The sequence below is a fragment of the Pimephales promelas genome, chromosome 14 (assembly GCF_988280905.1).
Source record: "Pimephales promelas chromosome 14, fPimPro1.hap1.1, whole genome shotgun sequence".
Classification (NCBI taxonomy): Eukaryota; Metazoa; Chordata; class Actinopteri; order Cypriniformes; family Leuciscidae; genus Pimephales; species Pimephales promelas.
Genome location: NC_142782.1, coordinates 18327941 through 18347328, shown reverse-complemented (window position 1 = coordinate 18347328; position 19388 = coordinate 18327941). Strand labels below are relative to the sequence as shown.

Below are 19388 nucleotides of genomic sequence, written 5' to 3'. Positions count from 1 at the left end.
GTAAAAATATGTATTTCTCTAATATTTTACACCATATAACTGGTATTGTGATACATGGGTAATAGACTTCTTGTGCTTTATGTAACAAAGTGTAACAGAGGCCAGCTAGTAAGAGCTGTGGGTGTAAACCTCACTCCCCTGATCTAAAGAGGCGCACTAGCAACTGGCTGCGTCTCATTTCTCTGTCTTACTGGTTTTGCGCACATGTGAGGGGAAGTGGTGTCCCAATTCTCATTTTGATTAAGGGCAAGGGCCAAGGCGTAGGGCTACATAGCCCTTGAAACGAAGTTTGCCGAGGACCAAACTTGAAAGAGAGGGGTAACAAAAGTGCCGGCATCAAGTTTTTTTTATTATGGCTGAACGTCGAACTGTTAAGCAGTCGCACAAATGTAAGTATTATGACACTCGTGTTTTATGATAAATAAAATGTTGAATAAAATGTTGTTCAAGCGGTTTTAATTGTAATGTTTTTGTTTTGAAACGGTAGTAAACCGCTAGCAGCTATGCACTATTTGTCGAGCTGAGCTATCTGATAATCCTTGATATGACACTTCATATTATTTTATTAACTTTACGCCGCCGTTAAATACAATGAAACATACGTACCATTTGATTCGTAAGCAGTCGTATGCTTCTGAGAAACAATTTTCTATGGATGGCATGGCACCCAAGCGTGCAAAGAGAGAGCCCAGGCAATTAATAACGCAACATGAGACGACAGCATCGTTTGTTTACCGGTATGTCAACGCTTGTCGCCTCTGTTGACACCTGTTGACAGCTATAGCGGCGAGGGAAGATGACGCAAACGGTAATCGAGTGGTGTCTCATTTCTTAGAGGAACGTTCTCACCCCTACCCCCTTTCACTCGGTATTGAGGGGCAAGGGGAAGACGCAGACAAAGTGGTAGGGGAAGGGGTAAAACAGAGAAATGAGATTGGCCCTTAGTGTACTTGTTAACGTACCAGCCAGTTCGAGATCTTTTTGGAGTGGGTTGAGTAAGACCGGAGGTGTTACATAAGCAACATGGCAGGCAGTAAAACTGAAAAGCAAACCTTTGATTCCTGTTTCAGTGCATCAATGATACGAAGAACACATTCGTCCTTTACAGTTTCCCAAAAGCCATTGGATTGACACACTCCTTCTCTGAACCCGACTTCATTTTTCTCACAGTCTCCCAGCACAGGCGGATCGCGAAATTTTCCAAAACCATACACTTCATCAAAGCATGTGACAGCTATGAAAAGAAGCAGAAAATTATGTATAGGCCTTCTAATAACTGATTTATAAAACATAATATGTTATGTGAGTTAATAATGTCATAACATGTTGGCCTAGAGTCATCACTGTGGGTGAATGAAAGGCTCCACATCTATGGTACTCTGGACCCTGTGAATTCCAGTGACGGCGTTGAATCGGTGGAAACAGAACTTGAACTTACTGCTGTCTGGGGGTAGAGGGTTGAAAACAAATAGTTCCACAGTCCTTGAGCTGTATGAGAATCCAAGTAGATCTGTATTGTTCAATTTGCAGGTGAATATGCTTTTTTTCCCACATGAACTTTCACTCAAGATATTAAACTGTTGTGTAATACATTTCAGTGAATCAGTTTCTGGAAATACAAGATGAAGATGAAAGACATCACAGATGTGGCTACTTACATACGTCAATTAAAAATAAATAAATACAATTGTCCCATTGTGGTTTTAAGGCTGAATTTGTAAAAAATTACAAAAGGACTGTTTCCATTTCTGATACTTACCGCTGCTCAGCATTTTTTTGTCCTGTACCCACTGAATGGAGTAATCAGAATGCACACAGCAGACCAGCTCAACCTGGCGATTTTCACATTTGTATGCTTTATTAGTAGGTACTTGCATACTAGGATTCGGCTTAATGTAGTCAATCCTGTCCCAAGTAATATGCAGCCCTGTGGCTGTATTGTACACACATTCGTACAAACCTGCAAAATCAGACATACATTTAATTTCAGCTTCAAAGACATGAGAATGGTTAAAACAGATTTTCATTCAAAGTTAATATTTTGAAAATTGATTAATCTGTCTATTTTTTTTTTTTTGGATTAATTGGATATTTAGATGGAAAAAAACAATAGTTACTAATTATTAAAAATGAACAATTTTATAAAAAAAAAATGCTATTTATTTGAATTGTGCCAAGCAGGGGTGCGTTTCCCGAAAGCATCGTTAGCCAACTATGGTCGTTTGGGTACAGTTGAGACAAAGTTGAGACAAAAAGCACCATTTTTATGAGCGAATTGTGGAAATATATAAACTACTTATGACTATGAGTAATATTGATTGATAATATCTTAGTCTACAAGCTAATGAAATGTCATGTGGCATGTCTTTTGGAAATTCACGTCTTTTCAGTATCTATTTTTGTGTGAAAAATCAAAACGCAAAAAGTGTCTCAAATGTAACAGTCTACCCACAAACGTTGACTTTTATTTAGAATACATGCAAATGTAATTTACGTCTTTAGTTTGTCAAAAGATTTAAAGTAACGTGTAAGAGTGCGCATGTGCGAACGTGCTCTACTATGTATAAACGAGCCAAATATTGAGTCTGGTAATAAAGCAAAATAACTGAGAACCATTAGAAATAGTCCTCAGATGACATGTCTGTAATTTATATAAAAAAAATCTAGCATTAATTGGATCTCAAATAATTTCATTAAAAGTAGGCTAGTTATCCCACCATAGTACGATGCATCATTGGAGAAATCAACTAGATCGTCACGACTGTTTCCCGAAACCCATTGTCGCAAAGTTTCGTTCAACCACATTGGTTTTGCACGTGGTGAAGTAATATAAAAATTGTTTGAGATCCAATTAACACTAGATTTTTTTATATATAAATGACAGACATGTCATCTGAGGACCATTTCTAATTATTCTCAGTTGTTCTGCTTTATTACCAGACTCAATATTTGGCTCATTCTTACTAGTAGAGCACGTTCACTGTCACGGACTGGTCAGGAAACATAAGTGAGGACTCAATTGCAGGAAAACAAAGGTGCAGTTTTAATTAACCAAACAAACAAAATACAAAGTACAAACAAAACTCCCACGTGGGGGAAAACCAGAACAAATACTAACAAGGAAAACCACTAGGAATCAGAAACATGACTTAGACAAACGAACCAGCACTGGACTGAAAACACAAAGGAGGCTATAAAGGAAACACACACAGCAGGGTAATGAGACAACAGGTGAGGAATGTTAATACTCAACAGATAACAAGAAGGGAGGAGCTAACAATTAGACAAAGCACATGGCACAGGAATAATCAGCAGCCATGTGCTCACATGAAACTAGACTAACATAAACACGAGACAGACAGGTAATGTCACAGCTCTGTCATCACACAGAACTAGTAACAAAAGTGACAGAACCATGACATTCACACATGCGCACTCTTCAAATTCAGTACTCTAAATATTTTGAAAAACTAAAGGACGTAAATTACATTTGTATGTATTCAAAATAAAAGGCACCGGTTGGCCAGCTTGCTTATTTTGTTCAAGATAAGGATTTATTACGTCCAAATGTGATGCAACATAGAAAGTATGCCTCTAACCACAGGTCGAGAGCTATCGTTCAAACCACACAACTTTGCGATTCTGTTTGCGAATGTTCGTTGAAACGATTGTTTCGGAAAACACCGACTCGTTGAACTATGCTGATAACGACGGAACTTGCGACCATAGTTGGCTAACGATGCTTTCAGGAAACGCACCCCAGAGCGGGGCTGATAGCTGTGAGAGAGAGACCAGAGAAATGAGTGCAAGTGAGTGACTGAGAAGCACACTGGAGGAGCGACGACAGTGGAGGAAAAGAGAGAGAGCTACAGTTTCTTTTGTGATTGAGATAATATTCTATATATTTCATCAGCTTTGATCTGCCATGGGCGCAAAGACTCACCGTTATCTTTGATGGTAACATTCTTGACCGTGAGGGAGCGACGATCTAATAAAAACACATAACGACTGCTTTGCTGTATGATTTCTCCTTGAAATTTCCAGTCTACATTTCCAAGGGGGTTGTCAGGGCAGGAGAGTGTTATATCTTGTTCAGGAAAAACAGGATCTCTTGTTCGCAGGTTTTTGTTATCTAGAAACATACAAGGACAGATGTGGACATGTTAGAGCTCCAAGAAGCATATAGTACAAACACTGCTGTGATGTTTAAAAAAAAAACATTATTTTGAAAAATGTCTTTTGTCTCTTGCATATCTGACACAATGTTGCATATTTGTTCTACAGAAAAGTACAGCATAATCTTTTACCAGTTTCAGCGATTGAAGTTGGATCAACTTTGAAATTGTTGACGTCTTTCATGTTGGTGAAAATTGCTTGGTTTATCTCCTCAGTAATCGGTATCACCTCAACTGATGTAATAAAGAAGTCTACGATCACACTCCCAGGCCTGATCAAACACAAAAAGATACAGGAAAATGTCTATTATGCATTTGAACAAACAAAAGTACAATGACCATAGCAAAGCAAAATTCTTAAGGAGAAAAAATATCATACCTAAAACCAGTGACAGTAGAAGAAATGAAACCTTTTACTTTCTTGAAGCTGTTATCGATCTACATGAGAAAAAGTACAAATAAAAATGTTTTTAAATATTTTAAAAATATAATTATTTTAATATTGTGTTATTACAATGATGTTCTTGCAGCTTTTGTTTATAAATGTTACAATTTCAAGCACTTTTCTCTTTATATTCTTCTAATTACAGTCTCTTGACAAATAACACATGAGAATTTTACTATATGGCTGAATTAATACCGGAACCTAACACAGGAACATTTATTATATTTTATTCAAATTACATTTGGTACAAGATGTTTTTGTTTAACACTTACTGCTTTCTCAATATTTGATTTGTATTCCTTGAATTTGCCACTGTTCTGATTATTCAGGCTTACATCAAAAAGCTCGTCTATTGACAGTGATATCTGACGTTTTACTGGAGAAAAAAAAGAAAAAGGAATAACAAAATGATGATACAAGCAGATTTTATAAGCATGAAAAGACCATAACCCCATTGGGCCATAAATTATAACTGGGATTGGCAAACAAATATTATTAAATGTAATATTGATCTTTACCATATTGATCTCATAGATATAGCCGTTGAAACGGATTGAAGTGTACAATGGCGATTTTTTTTTTCACAATATATTGTCCTTATACTCAGGATTATGAGTTATTATACACTCAGGATTATGGTGAAAGATATTGCGTACAAAATTTCATTCCAGTTGATAAAGTAATTTTCAGGTTTTATAGGTTTCTGCTAGAGACAGTGGCTTATATGTGATGCTTCTGTATGTTGCTCAATAACAAATCTTCAACGTTTAGTCAAATTGACACCAAATGGGTTTACCTCAACTATGTTAAGATTCATAGTCAGACAACTGAGTGTGAAAACTGATATCAAATTAATCAATATTCAATTATAAAATCTCTGCAACAACAAACCAAAAGCACCCAATTTTCATTTTAGAAATCTTTTTAATTTCAGGCATTATATATGTTTCCATAACATGTATAATGGAGTAAACTTCTTTGTCTTTAGATTTCCTTTGGTGTAATCAGTACTTACCAAACAGTGGTGTTGTTGTTGTTACCGTCGTTGCTGCTGGTATTGTTACCGGTGTTGCTGGTGGCTTTGATGTTATTGGTTTTGTTGTTGGTAGAGTTGTTGTTGCTTTTGTTGTTGTTGGTGGAGCTGTTGTTGTTAGTACAGTTGTTGTTGGTGCTTTTGTTGTGGTAGCTTGACCTAAGAATAAAGGGTTTATTTTTCCATTAAAATGTAAATTCCATATATTAAATATATGGTTGTTGTGTGTTCATAACATATGGTTGTTTCACAAATATATGGTTGTTATGTTTTCGTAACAACCTTTACCAGTATTTTTCAAAATAACGTTTTTTTAAACATGTAAACTCAGCAATGTTTGTAGTATATGTTTCTTGGAGCTCTAACATGTTCACATCTGTCCTTGTATGTTTCTCGGTAACAAAAATATAACAAAATATAGTGAGACTAAATGTCAATGATCTTACCCTTGCAATTAGCTGAAGATCAATAAAATGCAGCTAATCTGTTGTTTCGATGACATAAACTGAAGATCGGATTTATATTCAATTTACAAATTTACAAATCATAGCTCATTACTGCCGGAAGTAAACAAAATGTAATAAAATCAAAATGAATGTCTTAATGTAAATTTTCAACGTTTTCTTTATAGCAGCTTGAAAGAACACATTGAAGGACCAAACTAGCCGAAAATCTCAAAACTGATCACTGTTCACAAAATCAATGTTTTTGCCTGCCTTGTCTCGCCTTAAAGGTGCTGTCTGTAAGAATAACAGCTAGTGGGCGAAAAAGGTATTGAAGTCCAAATTGAAAATATCATAGACATTTGTTTTCCCTGCCCCCTCCTACTCAGACTCAATGTGTACATGGGTTGCCAGTTAAGGACACACAACAGGAACAAGTGCAATTGACAACGAAAGCCAAGGAGACCTACGCAGTGTGAGTTGATGAGTTGATTTATCCACGTTTTAACATGCTCTCATTCATAGATGTTTTTAGATGGATATCAAGGCTTTTTAGGTTGTGTGGAATCTGCAATCTCCGATCAAGTTTGTTTGCTTGTTTCCAAGGCTTCAATATGCTGTGTTTCCTTCTAACTGGCATCCCAAGTTGTTAAAATACGATTGGTTGAACTGGCAGTGGGCGCGATCACAGACCAAAACAAAAACAAAAACTGACAACACGGAACAACACTGTAGATGTTGCTGTAGAAGTGTTTTTCACTTCTATGTGAACTTAGCATGTTTCTTAAATATCTGCAAACTTATGGTATTTGTATGCTTGAGTAGAGTAAAAAAGTTACATACAGCACCTTTAAGTTCCTTATCAAATTTCAAAATATTGTTACTGGCCTATAAGGCCCTAAACGGTTAGGTCCTGTGTATTTAACCAATCTTCTATCGCCCTACAATCAATCAAGCTCTGATAGGTGATAAACCTCTGGGTTTTTGGTAGTACCAAGGTCCACTAAAGGAGGGAGAGCGTTTTTGCATTTGGCTCCTAAACTCTGGAATAGCCTTCCTGATATTGTTTGGAGCTCAGACTCTAGATTAAAGACACATCTCTTTAGCTAAGCATTCACATAATGCATATCATAACCTTGTACTCCAGTTATCAGATCGAATGCACATGATTATTTTTATTAAATGTTGTGAACAGCAGCTATGCTAATTATTTTCCATTTGCTTTATCACAGGATGCCCATCTCAGGACGCCAAGGTAACTAGAGACTATGTCAGCTCCAGTTTGTTCCCAGCCACTTATGAAGGCACATCATAATCTGGTCGGATTTTCTCTTTTTCTCAGCATTATTGCCATTTGAGTATTGCCGATAACATCATAGATGGCAGCAGGTCTAATAAGTTGCATTCACACTTATGCACAGATCTATTTCAACATGTTCAATGTTTTGTGCTGTCCAACACATAATTGACTGTGTTTACATAAATTTCACATCATAAAATCATTTGGAAATGTAAGTGCATTTGTTGTGGGGAATTACCATTTAAAAAAAACACATTTACAAGCAATACGAATAAGAACATTAAAGTGAAATAAACAAAAAAATAAAATAAATAATATAAACTGGAGTCTGATTTAGCACACACAGAAACATTTGTCCTAAATGAAGAGGTTTTTAGGATCACCTACTTGTTACTGTTGTTGAGGTAGACATCAGAGCACTTGTCATTGTTGAGGTAGACATCTGAGCAATTGTCACGGCTGTTGTGCTCTCAGTTGTGTTTGGAGCTGAAGGGATAGTAAACTCTATGAAAAGCAAAGGTTTTGATGATCAGACAAATCAGACAATTGTCAGATCAAATAATTTTCTCAAATTATCAGAGGTATTTAGGGCTACCAAGTGCGACCCATAGTGTCAGTTTTACACACAACGTCAAAGTGACTGACAGGAAACATCACAAAATCAAGGCAAGTGTTAAACATACCTCTGAAGACTTTAGTTTTTAGCAAAGATGCCATGTAAACTGAATAGTATGATCACTTACTTGTTCCTACTGTTGGAGTGGATGCTGGAGCCCTTGTTATTGTTGTACTGTCAGTTTTGTCTGATTTTGTACTGATTTTAGTTTTGTGTGTGTGTAATATGTACAGTATGTGTTATAGTATATTAAACCAGAACTCCAGTATTTTCAATTGTTGCCGGTTTTGTTGTAGCACTAATAACAGCACTAACACAGAATGCAAAAATTCTCGTGACGGTAGCATTTGTCTTAAAAACAATCTTAACTATTCTATTTCATCAGAAATTATCTTAAAATAGGGCTTTAATTGTAAAATACCGAACTTTTAAGATTCTAGTTGTTAGTGACAACGCCACGTGAATAAAATTATATAATCACTTACTTGTTGTTTCTACTGTTGGAGTAGATGTGTTATTGTTTGTACTGTCAGCTATCATTGTTGTACTAATATTGCTTGTTATAGTTGTACTGTCAGCTGTGTTTGTGATTAGGGTTGGTCGGCTTGTAACATCTACAAAATCAAAAAGAGCTAATGAATATCTTCTGGCAACTACCACACACTAAGTAAACATGGCAAGTGATAAACACATCTCTGAAGGTTTTAGTTTTTGGCGACATACAGTACTTTGTTGATAAAAAAGTCGATTAATTTATTTATATATATTAGGGCTGTGCACAAATTAATTGCGATTAATCGCATCCAAAATAAAAGTCTGTGTTTACATAATATATTTTTGTGTGCTGTATATAATTATTTTGTATATATAAATACACACACATGCATGTATATATTTAAGAAAATGTGTTATTCATATATAAAATATTTATATTTATATTATATAGATTATGTATTTATAAATATATACAGAATTTAAGCGCAAATAATTCTTAAATATATACATGCATGCATAGGTATTTATATATACAAAATAATTATATACAGCACACACAAATATATTATGTAAACACAGACTTTTATTTTGGATGCGATTAATCGCAATTAACTTTTGCACAGCCCTAATATATATATATATCTGTCTAAGAACGACACCTAAAATTGTATTACAAAACGTTGCTAAGAGTGTTTAAGTTCTGATGTGTTTTTTACATTTACATATAAATATACCTAATGTGAAGTTTTTTAAATTTTGTTAAAAAAAATGTACTAGCAGAACACTTGTAATTCTTCACGAATTATCAGTTGTCTAAGAAACAATGAATGCGTGACAACTTGGGAACAAAGTAACCATTGTGGGCACCATGCTAAAAAAACTTTACATTTTAGTAAACATTACACATGACTAAAATATTTACAAAAATTAAGTCAAATTTACAAATTAACATATTGGATATGTTGCAAGCTTTGAAAAAAGTAATACCTGTATTGTTTGTTGTTGGCACTGATGGTGTAGATGTTGAAGATACACTTGTGTTTGGGATTTTGGTTGAAGGTATGGAAGGACAGCCTATGATAAGCAAAGATGTAAATTAATCTGATTACATTACTTTGATTCTCAAATACCATTCATCAATGTAAACACTAATGTCTATCAAAATAAGTACAAGTAATATTTAAAAAAGTAATAGTAAAAGATTAATTAATCTTCCACTAAACAGTGACAGATAACATAGAAATTGAAGCCCTATGATGGGAACTACAGTAGGTGAAAAAATACCAGATGGCTTTCATGTTGGATGTACAAGGTACAAAACTCTATGATCACATTATTTGTCATTTTTGACTAGTGATATAGAGAGACTTCTTTACTAACAAAAATAATCGACTGGTCAAAAACTCTACGACCATACTAATTGTCAGTATAGATTTTTTAAAACAGACTTTCAGTCGCACTTTCGATTTGGGTAAAATTCTCACTATTAACAAACTATTAACTATGACTTTTGCCTCATTAACTTTGTAATTAGTGCTTTATTTATTGGTTAATAAGGTAGTTTTTAAGTTTGGGTATTGGGTGACTAAGGGATGTAGAATATGGTCATGCAGAATATGTGCTAAGTACTAATAAAAAAACAATATCCTAGTAATATACATATTAATAAGCAACTAGTTAATTGTGAGAAATGGACTTTAACTAAAGTGTTACCAGACTTTCTTTAGTTTTGTTCAATTTTTAAAAAACACACTGAAATTGAAAAAAAAAAAAGATTAAGATTTTGGAGCTTAAATGCAGGTATAATTATTTAGAATGGCATTATTCCACTTATACTTCTACCTGTGATGGTATTTTTAAAGACTTAAGTGGAGCTGCAAACATTATTCAAGACATATAATACACCATTCAGAAACTGCATCAGACTTTACGATCACACCAATCTCCAAATTGGATTTGAAATGAAGGGAGACTCTTTACCAGGTGTTGGTCGGCAGAACGCTCCTTCAGTTGGAAGAGAAGTGATGCATCCACACGTACCATTTTGACTGTGGCCACAAACGCCATGTTTAGAGCATTGTTCAGAGGGCCAAGCGTATTGATTCTCACACTTGCACTCAGTTTTGCTTGAATTTGAGAGACACACTGAAAATGGAACAAATTATTAACATTTTGGAGGGAACATAGGAGTAATTGGTAGGATAAATATAAACACAGAGGTATTACTCCGCTTATATTTCTACCTGCATTGATGTTTGCACTGGAGATTTTCATGCCTTTCTTGACACACATGGGGAATTTCTGTTCAAGAATCAACGCCCTCAAGCGCTCTATCACGGCTTCTTTTGAAGCATTGATTTTAATGTCAATGGAGTATTTGAAGGACTTTAGTGGAGCTGCAAACATTAAGAAAAGACAGAAATAACATACTGGTCATAAACGCCATCGGATTTTACGATCACACCAATCTCCAACTTGGATTTGAAATAAAGAGACTCTTTACCAGGTGGTGGTCGGCAGAACGCTCCTTCAGTTGGAAGAGAAGTGATGCATCCACACGTACCATTTTGACTGTGGCCACAAACGCCATGTTTAGAGCATTGTTCAGAGGGCCAAACGTATTGACTCTCACACTTGCACTCAGTTTTGCTTGAATTTGAGAGACACACTGAAAATGGAACAAATTATTAGCATTTTGGAGGGAACATAGGAATAATATGTAGGATAAATATGAACACAAATGTATTACTCCGCTTATACTTCTACCTGCATTGATGTTTGCACTGGAGATTTTCATGCCTTTCTTGACACACATGGGGAATTTCTGTCCAAGAATCAACGCCCTCAAGCGCTCTATCACGGCTTCATTTGAAGCATTGATTTTAATGTCAATGGTGTATTTGAAGGACTTTAGTGGAGCTGCAAACATTAAGAAAAGACAGAAATAACATACTGGTCATAAACGCCATCGGATTTTACGATCACACCAATCTCCAACTTGGATTTGAAATAAAGAGACTCTTTACCAGGTGGTGGTCGGCAGAACGCTCCTTCAGTTGGAAGAGAAGTGATGCATCCACACGTACCATTTTGACTGTGGCCACAAACGCCATGTTTAGAGCATTGTTCAGAGGGCCAAACGTATTGACTCTCACACTTGCACTCAGTTTTGCTTGAATTTGAGAGACACACTGAAAATGGAACAAATTATTAGCATTTTGGAGGGAACATAGGAATAATATGTAGGATAAATATGAACACAAATGTATTACTCCGCTTATACTTCTACCTGCATTGATGTTTGCACTGGAGATTTTCATGCCTTTCTTGACACACATGGGGAATTTCTGTCCAAGAATCAACGCCCTCAAGCGCTCTATCACGGCTTCATTTGAAGCATTGATTTTAATGTCAATGGTGTATTTGAAGGACTTTAGTGGAGCTGCAAACATTAAGAAAAGACAGAAATAACATACTGGTCATAAACGCCATCGGACTTTACGATCACACCAATCTCCAACTTAGATTTGAAATAAAGAGACTCTTTACCAGGTGGTGGTCGGCAGAACGCTCCTTCAGTTGGAAGAGAAGTGATGCATCCACACGTACCATTTTGACTGTGGCCGCAAACGCCATGTTTAGAGCATTGTTCAGAGGGCCAAGCGTATTGATTCTCACACTTGCACTCAGTTTTGCTTGAATTTGAGAGACACACTGAAAATGGAACAAATTATTAGCATTTTGGAGGGAACACATAGGAATAATTGAAAAGATAAATATGAACCCAAAAGGTATTACTCCGCTTCTACTTCTACCTGCAGTGATGTTTGCACTGGAGATTTTCATGCCTTTCTTGACACAAATGGGGAATTTCTGTCCACGAATCAACGCCCTCAAGCGCTCTATCACAGCTTCTTTTGAAGCATTGATTTTAATGTCAATGGTGTATTTGAAGGACTTTAGTGGAGCTGCAAACATTAAGAAAAGACAGAAAAAACATACTGGTTATAATAGCCATCAGACTTTACGATCACACCAGTCTCCAACTTGGATTTGAAATAAAGAGACTCTTTACCAGGTGGTGGTCGGCAGAATGCTCCTTCAGTTGGAAGAGAAGTGATGCATCCACACGTACCATTTTGACTGTGGCTGCAAACGCCATGTTTAGAGCATTGTTCAGAGGGCCAAACGTATTGATTCTCACACTTGCACTCAGTTTTGCTTGAATTTGAGAGACACACTGAAAATGGAACACATTATTAGCATTTTGGAGGGAACATAGGAATAATATGTAGGATAAATATGAACACAAATGTATTACTCCGCTTATACTTCTACCTGCATTGATGTTTGCACTGGAGATTTTCATGCCTTTCTTGACACACATGGGGAATTTCTGTCCAAGAATCAACGCCCTCAAGCGCTCTATCACGGCTTCATTTGAAGCATTGATTTTAATGTCAATGGTGTATTTGAAGGACTTTAGTGGAGCTGCAAACATTAAGAAAAGACAGAAATAACATACTGGTCATAAACGCCATCGGACTTTACGATCACACCAATCTCCAACTTGGATTTGAAATAAAGAGACTCTTTACCAGGTGGTGGTCGGCAGAACGCTCCTTCAGTTGGAAGAGAAGTGATGCATCCACACGTACCATTTTGACTGTGGCCGCAAACGCCATGTTTAGAGCATTGTTCAGAGGGCCAAACGTATTGATTCTCACACTTGCACTCCGTTTTGTTTGAATTTGAGAGACACACTGAAAATGGAACAAATTATTAACAGTTTGGAGGGAACACATAGGAATAATTGAAAAGATAAATATGAACACAAAAGGTATTACTCCTCTTATACTTCTACCTGCATTGATGTTTGCACTGGAGATTTTCATGCCTTTCTTGACACAAATGGGGAATTTCTGTCCACGAATCAACGCCCTCAAGCGCTCTATCACAGCTTCTTTTGAAGCATTAATTTTAATGTCAATGGTGTATTTGAAGGACTTTAGTGGAGCTGCAAACATTAAGAAAAGACATGAATAATACAGCGGTCTTAAACTGCATCAGACTTTACGATCACACCAATCTCCAACTTGGATTTGAAATAAAGAGACTCTTTACCAGGTGGTGGTCGGCAGAACGCTCCTTCAGTTGGAAGAGAAGTGATGCATCCACACGTACCATTTTGACTGTGGCCGCAAACGCCATGTTTAGAGCATTGTTCAGAGGGCCAAACGTATTGATTCTCACACTTGCACTCAGTTTTGCTTGAATTTGACAGACACACTGAAAATGGAACAAATTATTAACATTTTGGAGGGAACACATAGGAATACTTGATAGGATAAATATGAACACAAAGGTATTACTCCACTTCTACTTCTACCTGCATTGATGTTTGCACTGGAGATTTTCATGCCTTTCTTGACACAAATGGGGAATTTCTGTCCAAGAATCAACGCCCTCAAGCGCTCTATCACGGCTTCATTTGAAGCATTGATTTTAATGTCAATGGTGTATTTGAAGGACTTTAGTGGAGCTGCAAACATTAAGAAAAGACATGAATAATACACTGGTCTTAAACTCCATAAGACGTTACGATCACATTCGCCAACTTGGATTTGAAATAAAGAGACTCTTTACCAGGTGTTGGTCGGCAGAACGCTCCTTCAGTTGGAAGAGAAGTGATGCATCCACACGTACCATTTTGACTGTGGCCGCAAACGCCATGTTTAAAGCATTGTTCAGAGGGCCAAACGTATTGACTCTCACACTTGCACTCAGTTTTGCTTGAATTTGAGAGACACACTGAAAATGGAACAAATTATTAGCATTTTGGAGGGAACATAGGAATAATATGTAGGATAAATATGAACACAAATGTATTACTCCGCTTATACTTCTACCTGCATTGATGTTTGCACTGGAGATTTTCATGCCTTTCTTGACACACATGGGGAATTTCTGTCCACGAATCAACGCCCTCAAGCGCTCTATCACGGCTTCATTTGAAGCATTGATTTTAATGTCAATGGTGTATTTGAAGGACTTTAGTGGAGCTGCAAACATTAAGAAAAGACAGAAAAAACATACTGGTTATAATAGCCATCAGACTTTACGATCACACGATCTGATCGTAACGTCTCCAACTTGGATTTGAAATAAAGAGACTCTTTACCAGGTGGTGGCCGGCAGAACGCTCCTTCAGTTGGAAGAGAAGTGATGCATCCACACGTACCATTTTGACTGTGGCCACAAACGCCATGTTTAAAGCATTGTTCAGAGGGCCAAACGTATTGACTCTCACACTTGCACTCAGTTTTGCTTGAATTTGAGAGACACACTGAAAATGGAACAAATTATTAACATTTTGGAGGGAACACATAGGAATAATATGTAGGATAATTATGAACACAAATGTATTACTCCGCTTATATTTCTACCTGTAGTGATGTTTGCACTGGAGATTTTCATGCCTTTCTTGACACAAATGGGGAATTTCTGTCCATGAATCAACGCCCTCAAGCGCTCTATCACGGCTTCTTTTGAAGCATTGATTTTAATGTCAATTGTGTATTTGAAGGACTTTAGTGGAGCTGCAAACATTAAGAAAAGACATGAATAATACAGCGGTCTTAAACTGCATCAGACCTTACGATCACACCAATCTCCAACTTGGATTTGAAATAAAGAGACTCTTTACCAGGTGGTGGTTGGCAGAACGCTCCTTCAGTTGGAAGAGAAGTGATGCATCCACACGTACCATTTTGACTGTGGCCACAAACGCCATGTTTAAAGCATTGTTCAGAGGGCCAAACGTATTGATTCTCACACTTGCACTCCGTTTTGTTTGAATTTGACAGACACACTGAAAATGGAACGAATTATTAACATTTTGGAGGGAACACATAGGAATACTTGATAGGATAAATATGAACACAAAGGTATTACTCCGCTTATATTTCTACCTGCAGTGATGTTGGCACTGGAGATTTTCATGCCTTTCTTGACACAAATGGGGAATTTCTGTCCAAGAATCAACACCCTCAAGCGCTCTATCACGGCTTCATTTGAAGCATTGATTTTAATGTCAATGGTGTATTTGAAGGACTTTAGTGGAGCTGCAAACATTAAGAAAAGACATGAATAATACACTGGTCTTAAACTCCATAAGACGTTACGATCACATTCGCCAACTTGGATTTGAAAAAAAGAGACTCTTTACCAGGTGGTGGTCGGCAGAACGCTCCTTCAGTTGGAAGAGAAGTGATGCATCCACACGTACCATTTTGACTGTGGCCGCAAACGCCATGTTTAGAGCATTGTTCAGAGGGCCAAACGTATTGACTCTCACACTTGCACTCAGTTTTGTTTGAATTTGAGAGACACACTGAAAATGGAACAAATTATTAGCATTTTGGAGGGAACACATAGGAATAATTGAAAAGATAAATATGAACCCAAAAGGTATTACTCCGCTTATATTTCTACCTGCAGTGATGTTTGCACTGGAGATTTTCATGCCTTTCTTGACACACATGGGGAATTTCTGTCCACGAATCAACGCCCTCAAGCGCTCTATCACGGCTTCATTTGAAGCATTGATTTTAATGTCAATGGTGTATTTGAAGGACTTTAGTGGAGCTACAAACATTAAGAAAATACAGAAATAACATACTGGTCATAAACGCCATCGGACTTTACGATCACACCAATCTCCAACTTGGATTTGAAATGAAGAGACTCTTTACCAGGTGGTGGTCGGCAGAACGCTCCTTCAGTTGGAAGAGAAGTGATGCATCCACATGTACCATTTTGACTGTGGCCGCAAACGCCATGTTTAAAGCATTGTTCAGAGGGCCAAACGTATTGACTCTCACACTTGCACTCAGTTTTGCTTGAATTTGAGAGACACACTGAAAATGGAACAAATTATTAGCATTTTGGAGGGAACACATAGGAATAATATGTAGGATAAATATGAACACAAAGGTATTACTCCGCTTATACTTCTACCTGCATTGATGTTTGCACTGGAGATTTTCATGCCTTTCTTGACACAAATGGGGAATTTCTGTCCACGAATCAACGCCCTCAAGCGCTCTATCACGGCTTCTTTTGAAGCATTGATTTTAATGTCAATGGTGTATTTGAAGGCCTTTAGTGGAGCTGCAAACATTAAGAAAAGACATGAATAATACAGCGGTCTTAAACTGCATCGGACTTTACGATCACACCAATCTCCAACTTGGATTTGAAATAAAGAGACTCTTTACCAGGTGGTGGCCGGCAGAACGCTCCTTCAGTTGGAAGAGAAGTGATGCATCCACACGTACCATTTTGACTGTGGCCACAAACGCCATGTTTAGAGCATTGTTCAGAGGGCCAAGCGTATTGACTCTCACACTTGCACTCAGTTTTGTTTGAATTTGAGAGACACACTGAAAATGGAACAAATTATTAGCATTTTGGAGGGAACACATAGGAATAATTGAAAAGATAAATATGAACCCAAAAGGTATTACTCCGCTTATATTTCTACCTGCAGTGATGTTTGCACTGGAGATTTTCATGCCTTTCTTGACACACATGGGGAATTTCTGTCCACGAATCAACGCCCTCAAGCGCTCTATCACGGCTTCATTTGAAGCATTGATTTTAATGTCAATGGTGTATTTGAAGGACTTTAGTGGAGCTGCAAACATTAAGAAAAGACATGAATAATACAGCGGTCTTAAACTGCATCAGACGTTACGATCACACCAATCTCCAACTTGGATTTGAAATAAAGAGACTCTTTACCAGGTGGTGGTCGGCAGAACGCTCCTTCAGTTGGAAGAGAAGTGATGCATCCACACGTACCATTTTGACTGTGGCCGCAAACGCCATGTTTAGAGCATTGTTTAGAGGGCCAAACGTATTGATTCTCACACTTGCACTCAGTTTTGCTTGAATTTGACAGACACACTGAAAATGGAATAAATTATTAACATTTTGGAGGGAAAACACAGAAGTAATTGAAAAGATAAATATGAACACAAAGGTATTACTCCGCTTATACTTCTACCTGCATTGATGTTTGCACTGGAGATTTTCATGCCTTTCTTGACACACATGGGGAATTTCTGTCCACGAATCAACGCCCTCAAGCGCTCTATCACGGCTTCATTTGAAGCATTGATTTTAATGTCAATGGTGTATTTGAAGGACTTTAGTGGAGCTACAAACATTAAGAAAATACAGAAATAACATACTGGTCATAAACGCCATCGGACTTTACGATCACACCAATCTCCAACTTGGATTTGAAATGAAGAGACTCTTTACCAGGTGGTGGTCGGCAGAACGCTCCTTCAGTTGGAAGAGAAGTGATGCATCCACACGTACTATTTTGACTGTGGCCGCAAACGCCATGTTTAAAGCATTGTTCAGAGGGCCAAACGTATTGACTCTCACACTTGCACTCAGTTTTGCTTGAATTTGAGAGACACACTGAAAATGGAACAAATTATTAGCATTTTGGAGGGAACACATAGGAATAATATGTAGGATAAATATGAACACAAAGGTATTACTCCGCTTATACTTCTACCTGCATTGATGTTTGCACTGGAGATTTTCATGCCTTTCTTGACACAAATGGGGAATTTCTGTCCACGAATCAACGCCCTCAAGCGCTCTATCACGGCTTCTTTTGAAGCATTGATTTTAATGTCAATGGTGTATTTGAAGGACTTTAGTGGAGCTGCAAACATTAAGAAAAGACATGAATAATACAGCGGTCTTAAACTGCATCAGACGTTACGATCACACCAATCTCCAACTTGGATTTGAAATAAAGAGACTCTTTACCAGGTGGTGGCCGGCAGAACGCTCCTTCAGTTGGAAGAGAAGTGATGCATCCACACGTACCATTTTGACTGTGGCCGCAAACGCCATGTTTAGAGCATTGTTTAGAGGGCCAAACGTATTGATTCTCACACTTGCACTCAGTTTTGCTTGAATTTGACAGACACACTGAAAATGGAATAAATTATTAACATTTTGGAGGGAAAACACAGAAGTAATTGAAAAGATAAATATGAACACAAAGGTATTACTCCGCTTATACTTCTACCTGCATTGATGTTTGCACTGGAGATTTTCATGCCTTTCTTGACACACATGGGGAATTTCTGTCCACGAATCAACACCCTCAAGCGCTCTATCACGGCTTTATTTGAAGCATTGATTTTAATGTCAATGGTGTATTTGAAGGACTTTAGTGGAGCTGCAAACATTAAGAAAAGACAGAAATAACATACTGGTCATAAACGCCATCGGACTTTACGATCACACCAATCTCCAACTTGGATTTGAAATGAAGAGACTCTTTACCAGGTGGTGGTTGGCAGAATGCTCCTTCAGTTGGAAGAGAAGTGATGCATCCACACGTACCATTTTGACTGTGGCCACAAACGCCATGTTTAAAGCATTGTTCAGAGGGCCAAACGTATTGACTCTCACACTTGCACTCAGTTTTGCTTGAATTTGAGAGACACACTGAAAATGGAACAAATTATTAACATTTTGGAGGGAACACATAGGAATAATATGTAGGATAATTATGAACACAAATGTATTACTCCGCTTATATTTCTACCTGTAGTGATGTTTGCACTGGAGATTTTCATGCCTTTCTTGACACAAATGGGGAATTTCTGTCCATGAATCAACGCCCTCAAGCGCTCTATCACGGCTTCTTTTGAAGCATTGATTTTAATGTCAATTGTGTATTTGAAGGACTTTAGTGGAGCTGCAAACATTAAGAAAAGACATGAATAATACAGCGGTCTTAAACTGCATCAGACCTTACGATCACACCAATCTCCAACTTGG

The 19388-nt window shown here is 37.3% G+C and overlaps 1 protein-coding gene across 1 annotated transcript in view; it reads right to left on the bottom strand.

Moving 5' to 3' along the window:
• LOC120485133 (uncharacterized) overlaps nucleotides 1-19388 on the bottom strand; it is a 31343-nt gene that overhangs the window by 3770 nt on the left and 8185 nt on the right. Inside the window, exons 21-62 of the mRNA XM_089119169.1 lie at nucleotides 19153-19305; nucleotides 18888-19052; nucleotides 18628-18780; nucleotides 18363-18527; nucleotides 17578-17730; nucleotides 17313-17477; nucleotides 17053-17205; nucleotides 16787-16951; nucleotides 16527-16679; nucleotides 16262-16426; nucleotides 16002-16154; nucleotides 15736-15900; nucleotides 15479-15631; nucleotides 15214-15378; nucleotides 14954-15106; nucleotides 14689-14853; nucleotides 14417-14569; nucleotides 13632-13796; nucleotides 13372-13524; nucleotides 13106-13270; nucleotides 12846-12998; nucleotides 12583-12747; nucleotides 12323-12475; nucleotides 12057-12221; nucleotides 11797-11949; nucleotides 11534-11698; nucleotides 11274-11426; nucleotides 11011-11175; nucleotides 10751-10903; nucleotides 10488-10652; nucleotides 9495-9581; nucleotides 8498-8626; nucleotides 7784-7900; nucleotides 5794-5812; nucleotides 5636-5757; nucleotides 4893-5092; nucleotides 4555-4613; nucleotides 4308-4447; nucleotides 3944-4132; nucleotides 1760-1960; nucleotides 1439-1609; nucleotides 1053-1234 (exon numbers count right to left, since the gene is read on the bottom strand). Of these exons, the coding sequence (XP_088975295.1) occupies nucleotides 1053-1234; nucleotides 1439-1609; nucleotides 1760-1960; nucleotides 3944-4132; nucleotides 4308-4447; nucleotides 4555-4613; nucleotides 4893-5092; nucleotides 5636-5757; nucleotides 5794-5812; nucleotides 7784-7900; nucleotides 8498-8626; nucleotides 9495-9581; nucleotides 10488-10652; nucleotides 10751-10903; nucleotides 11011-11175; nucleotides 11274-11426; nucleotides 11534-11698; nucleotides 11797-11949; nucleotides 12057-12221; nucleotides 12323-12475; nucleotides 12583-12747; nucleotides 12846-12998; nucleotides 13106-13270; nucleotides 13372-13524; nucleotides 13632-13796; nucleotides 14417-14569; nucleotides 14689-14853; nucleotides 14954-15106; nucleotides 15214-15378; nucleotides 15479-15631; nucleotides 15736-15900; nucleotides 16002-16154; nucleotides 16262-16426; nucleotides 16527-16679; nucleotides 16787-16951; nucleotides 17053-17205; nucleotides 17313-17477; nucleotides 17578-17730; nucleotides 18363-18527; nucleotides 18628-18780; nucleotides 18888-19052; nucleotides 19153-19305 (6386 nt within the window). The remainder of the gene's footprint in view (nucleotides 1-1052; nucleotides 1235-1438; nucleotides 1610-1759; nucleotides 1961-3943; nucleotides 4133-4307; nucleotides 4448-4554; nucleotides 4614-4892; nucleotides 5093-5635; nucleotides 5758-5793; nucleotides 5813-7783; nucleotides 7901-8497; nucleotides 8627-9494; nucleotides 9582-10487; nucleotides 10653-10750; nucleotides 10904-11010; nucleotides 11176-11273; nucleotides 11427-11533; nucleotides 11699-11796; nucleotides 11950-12056; nucleotides 12222-12322; nucleotides 12476-12582; nucleotides 12748-12845; nucleotides 12999-13105; nucleotides 13271-13371; nucleotides 13525-13631; nucleotides 13797-14416; nucleotides 14570-14688; nucleotides 14854-14953; nucleotides 15107-15213; nucleotides 15379-15478; nucleotides 15632-15735; nucleotides 15901-16001; nucleotides 16155-16261; nucleotides 16427-16526; nucleotides 16680-16786; nucleotides 16952-17052; nucleotides 17206-17312; nucleotides 17478-17577; nucleotides 17731-18362; nucleotides 18528-18627; nucleotides 18781-18887; nucleotides 19053-19152; nucleotides 19306-19388) is intronic.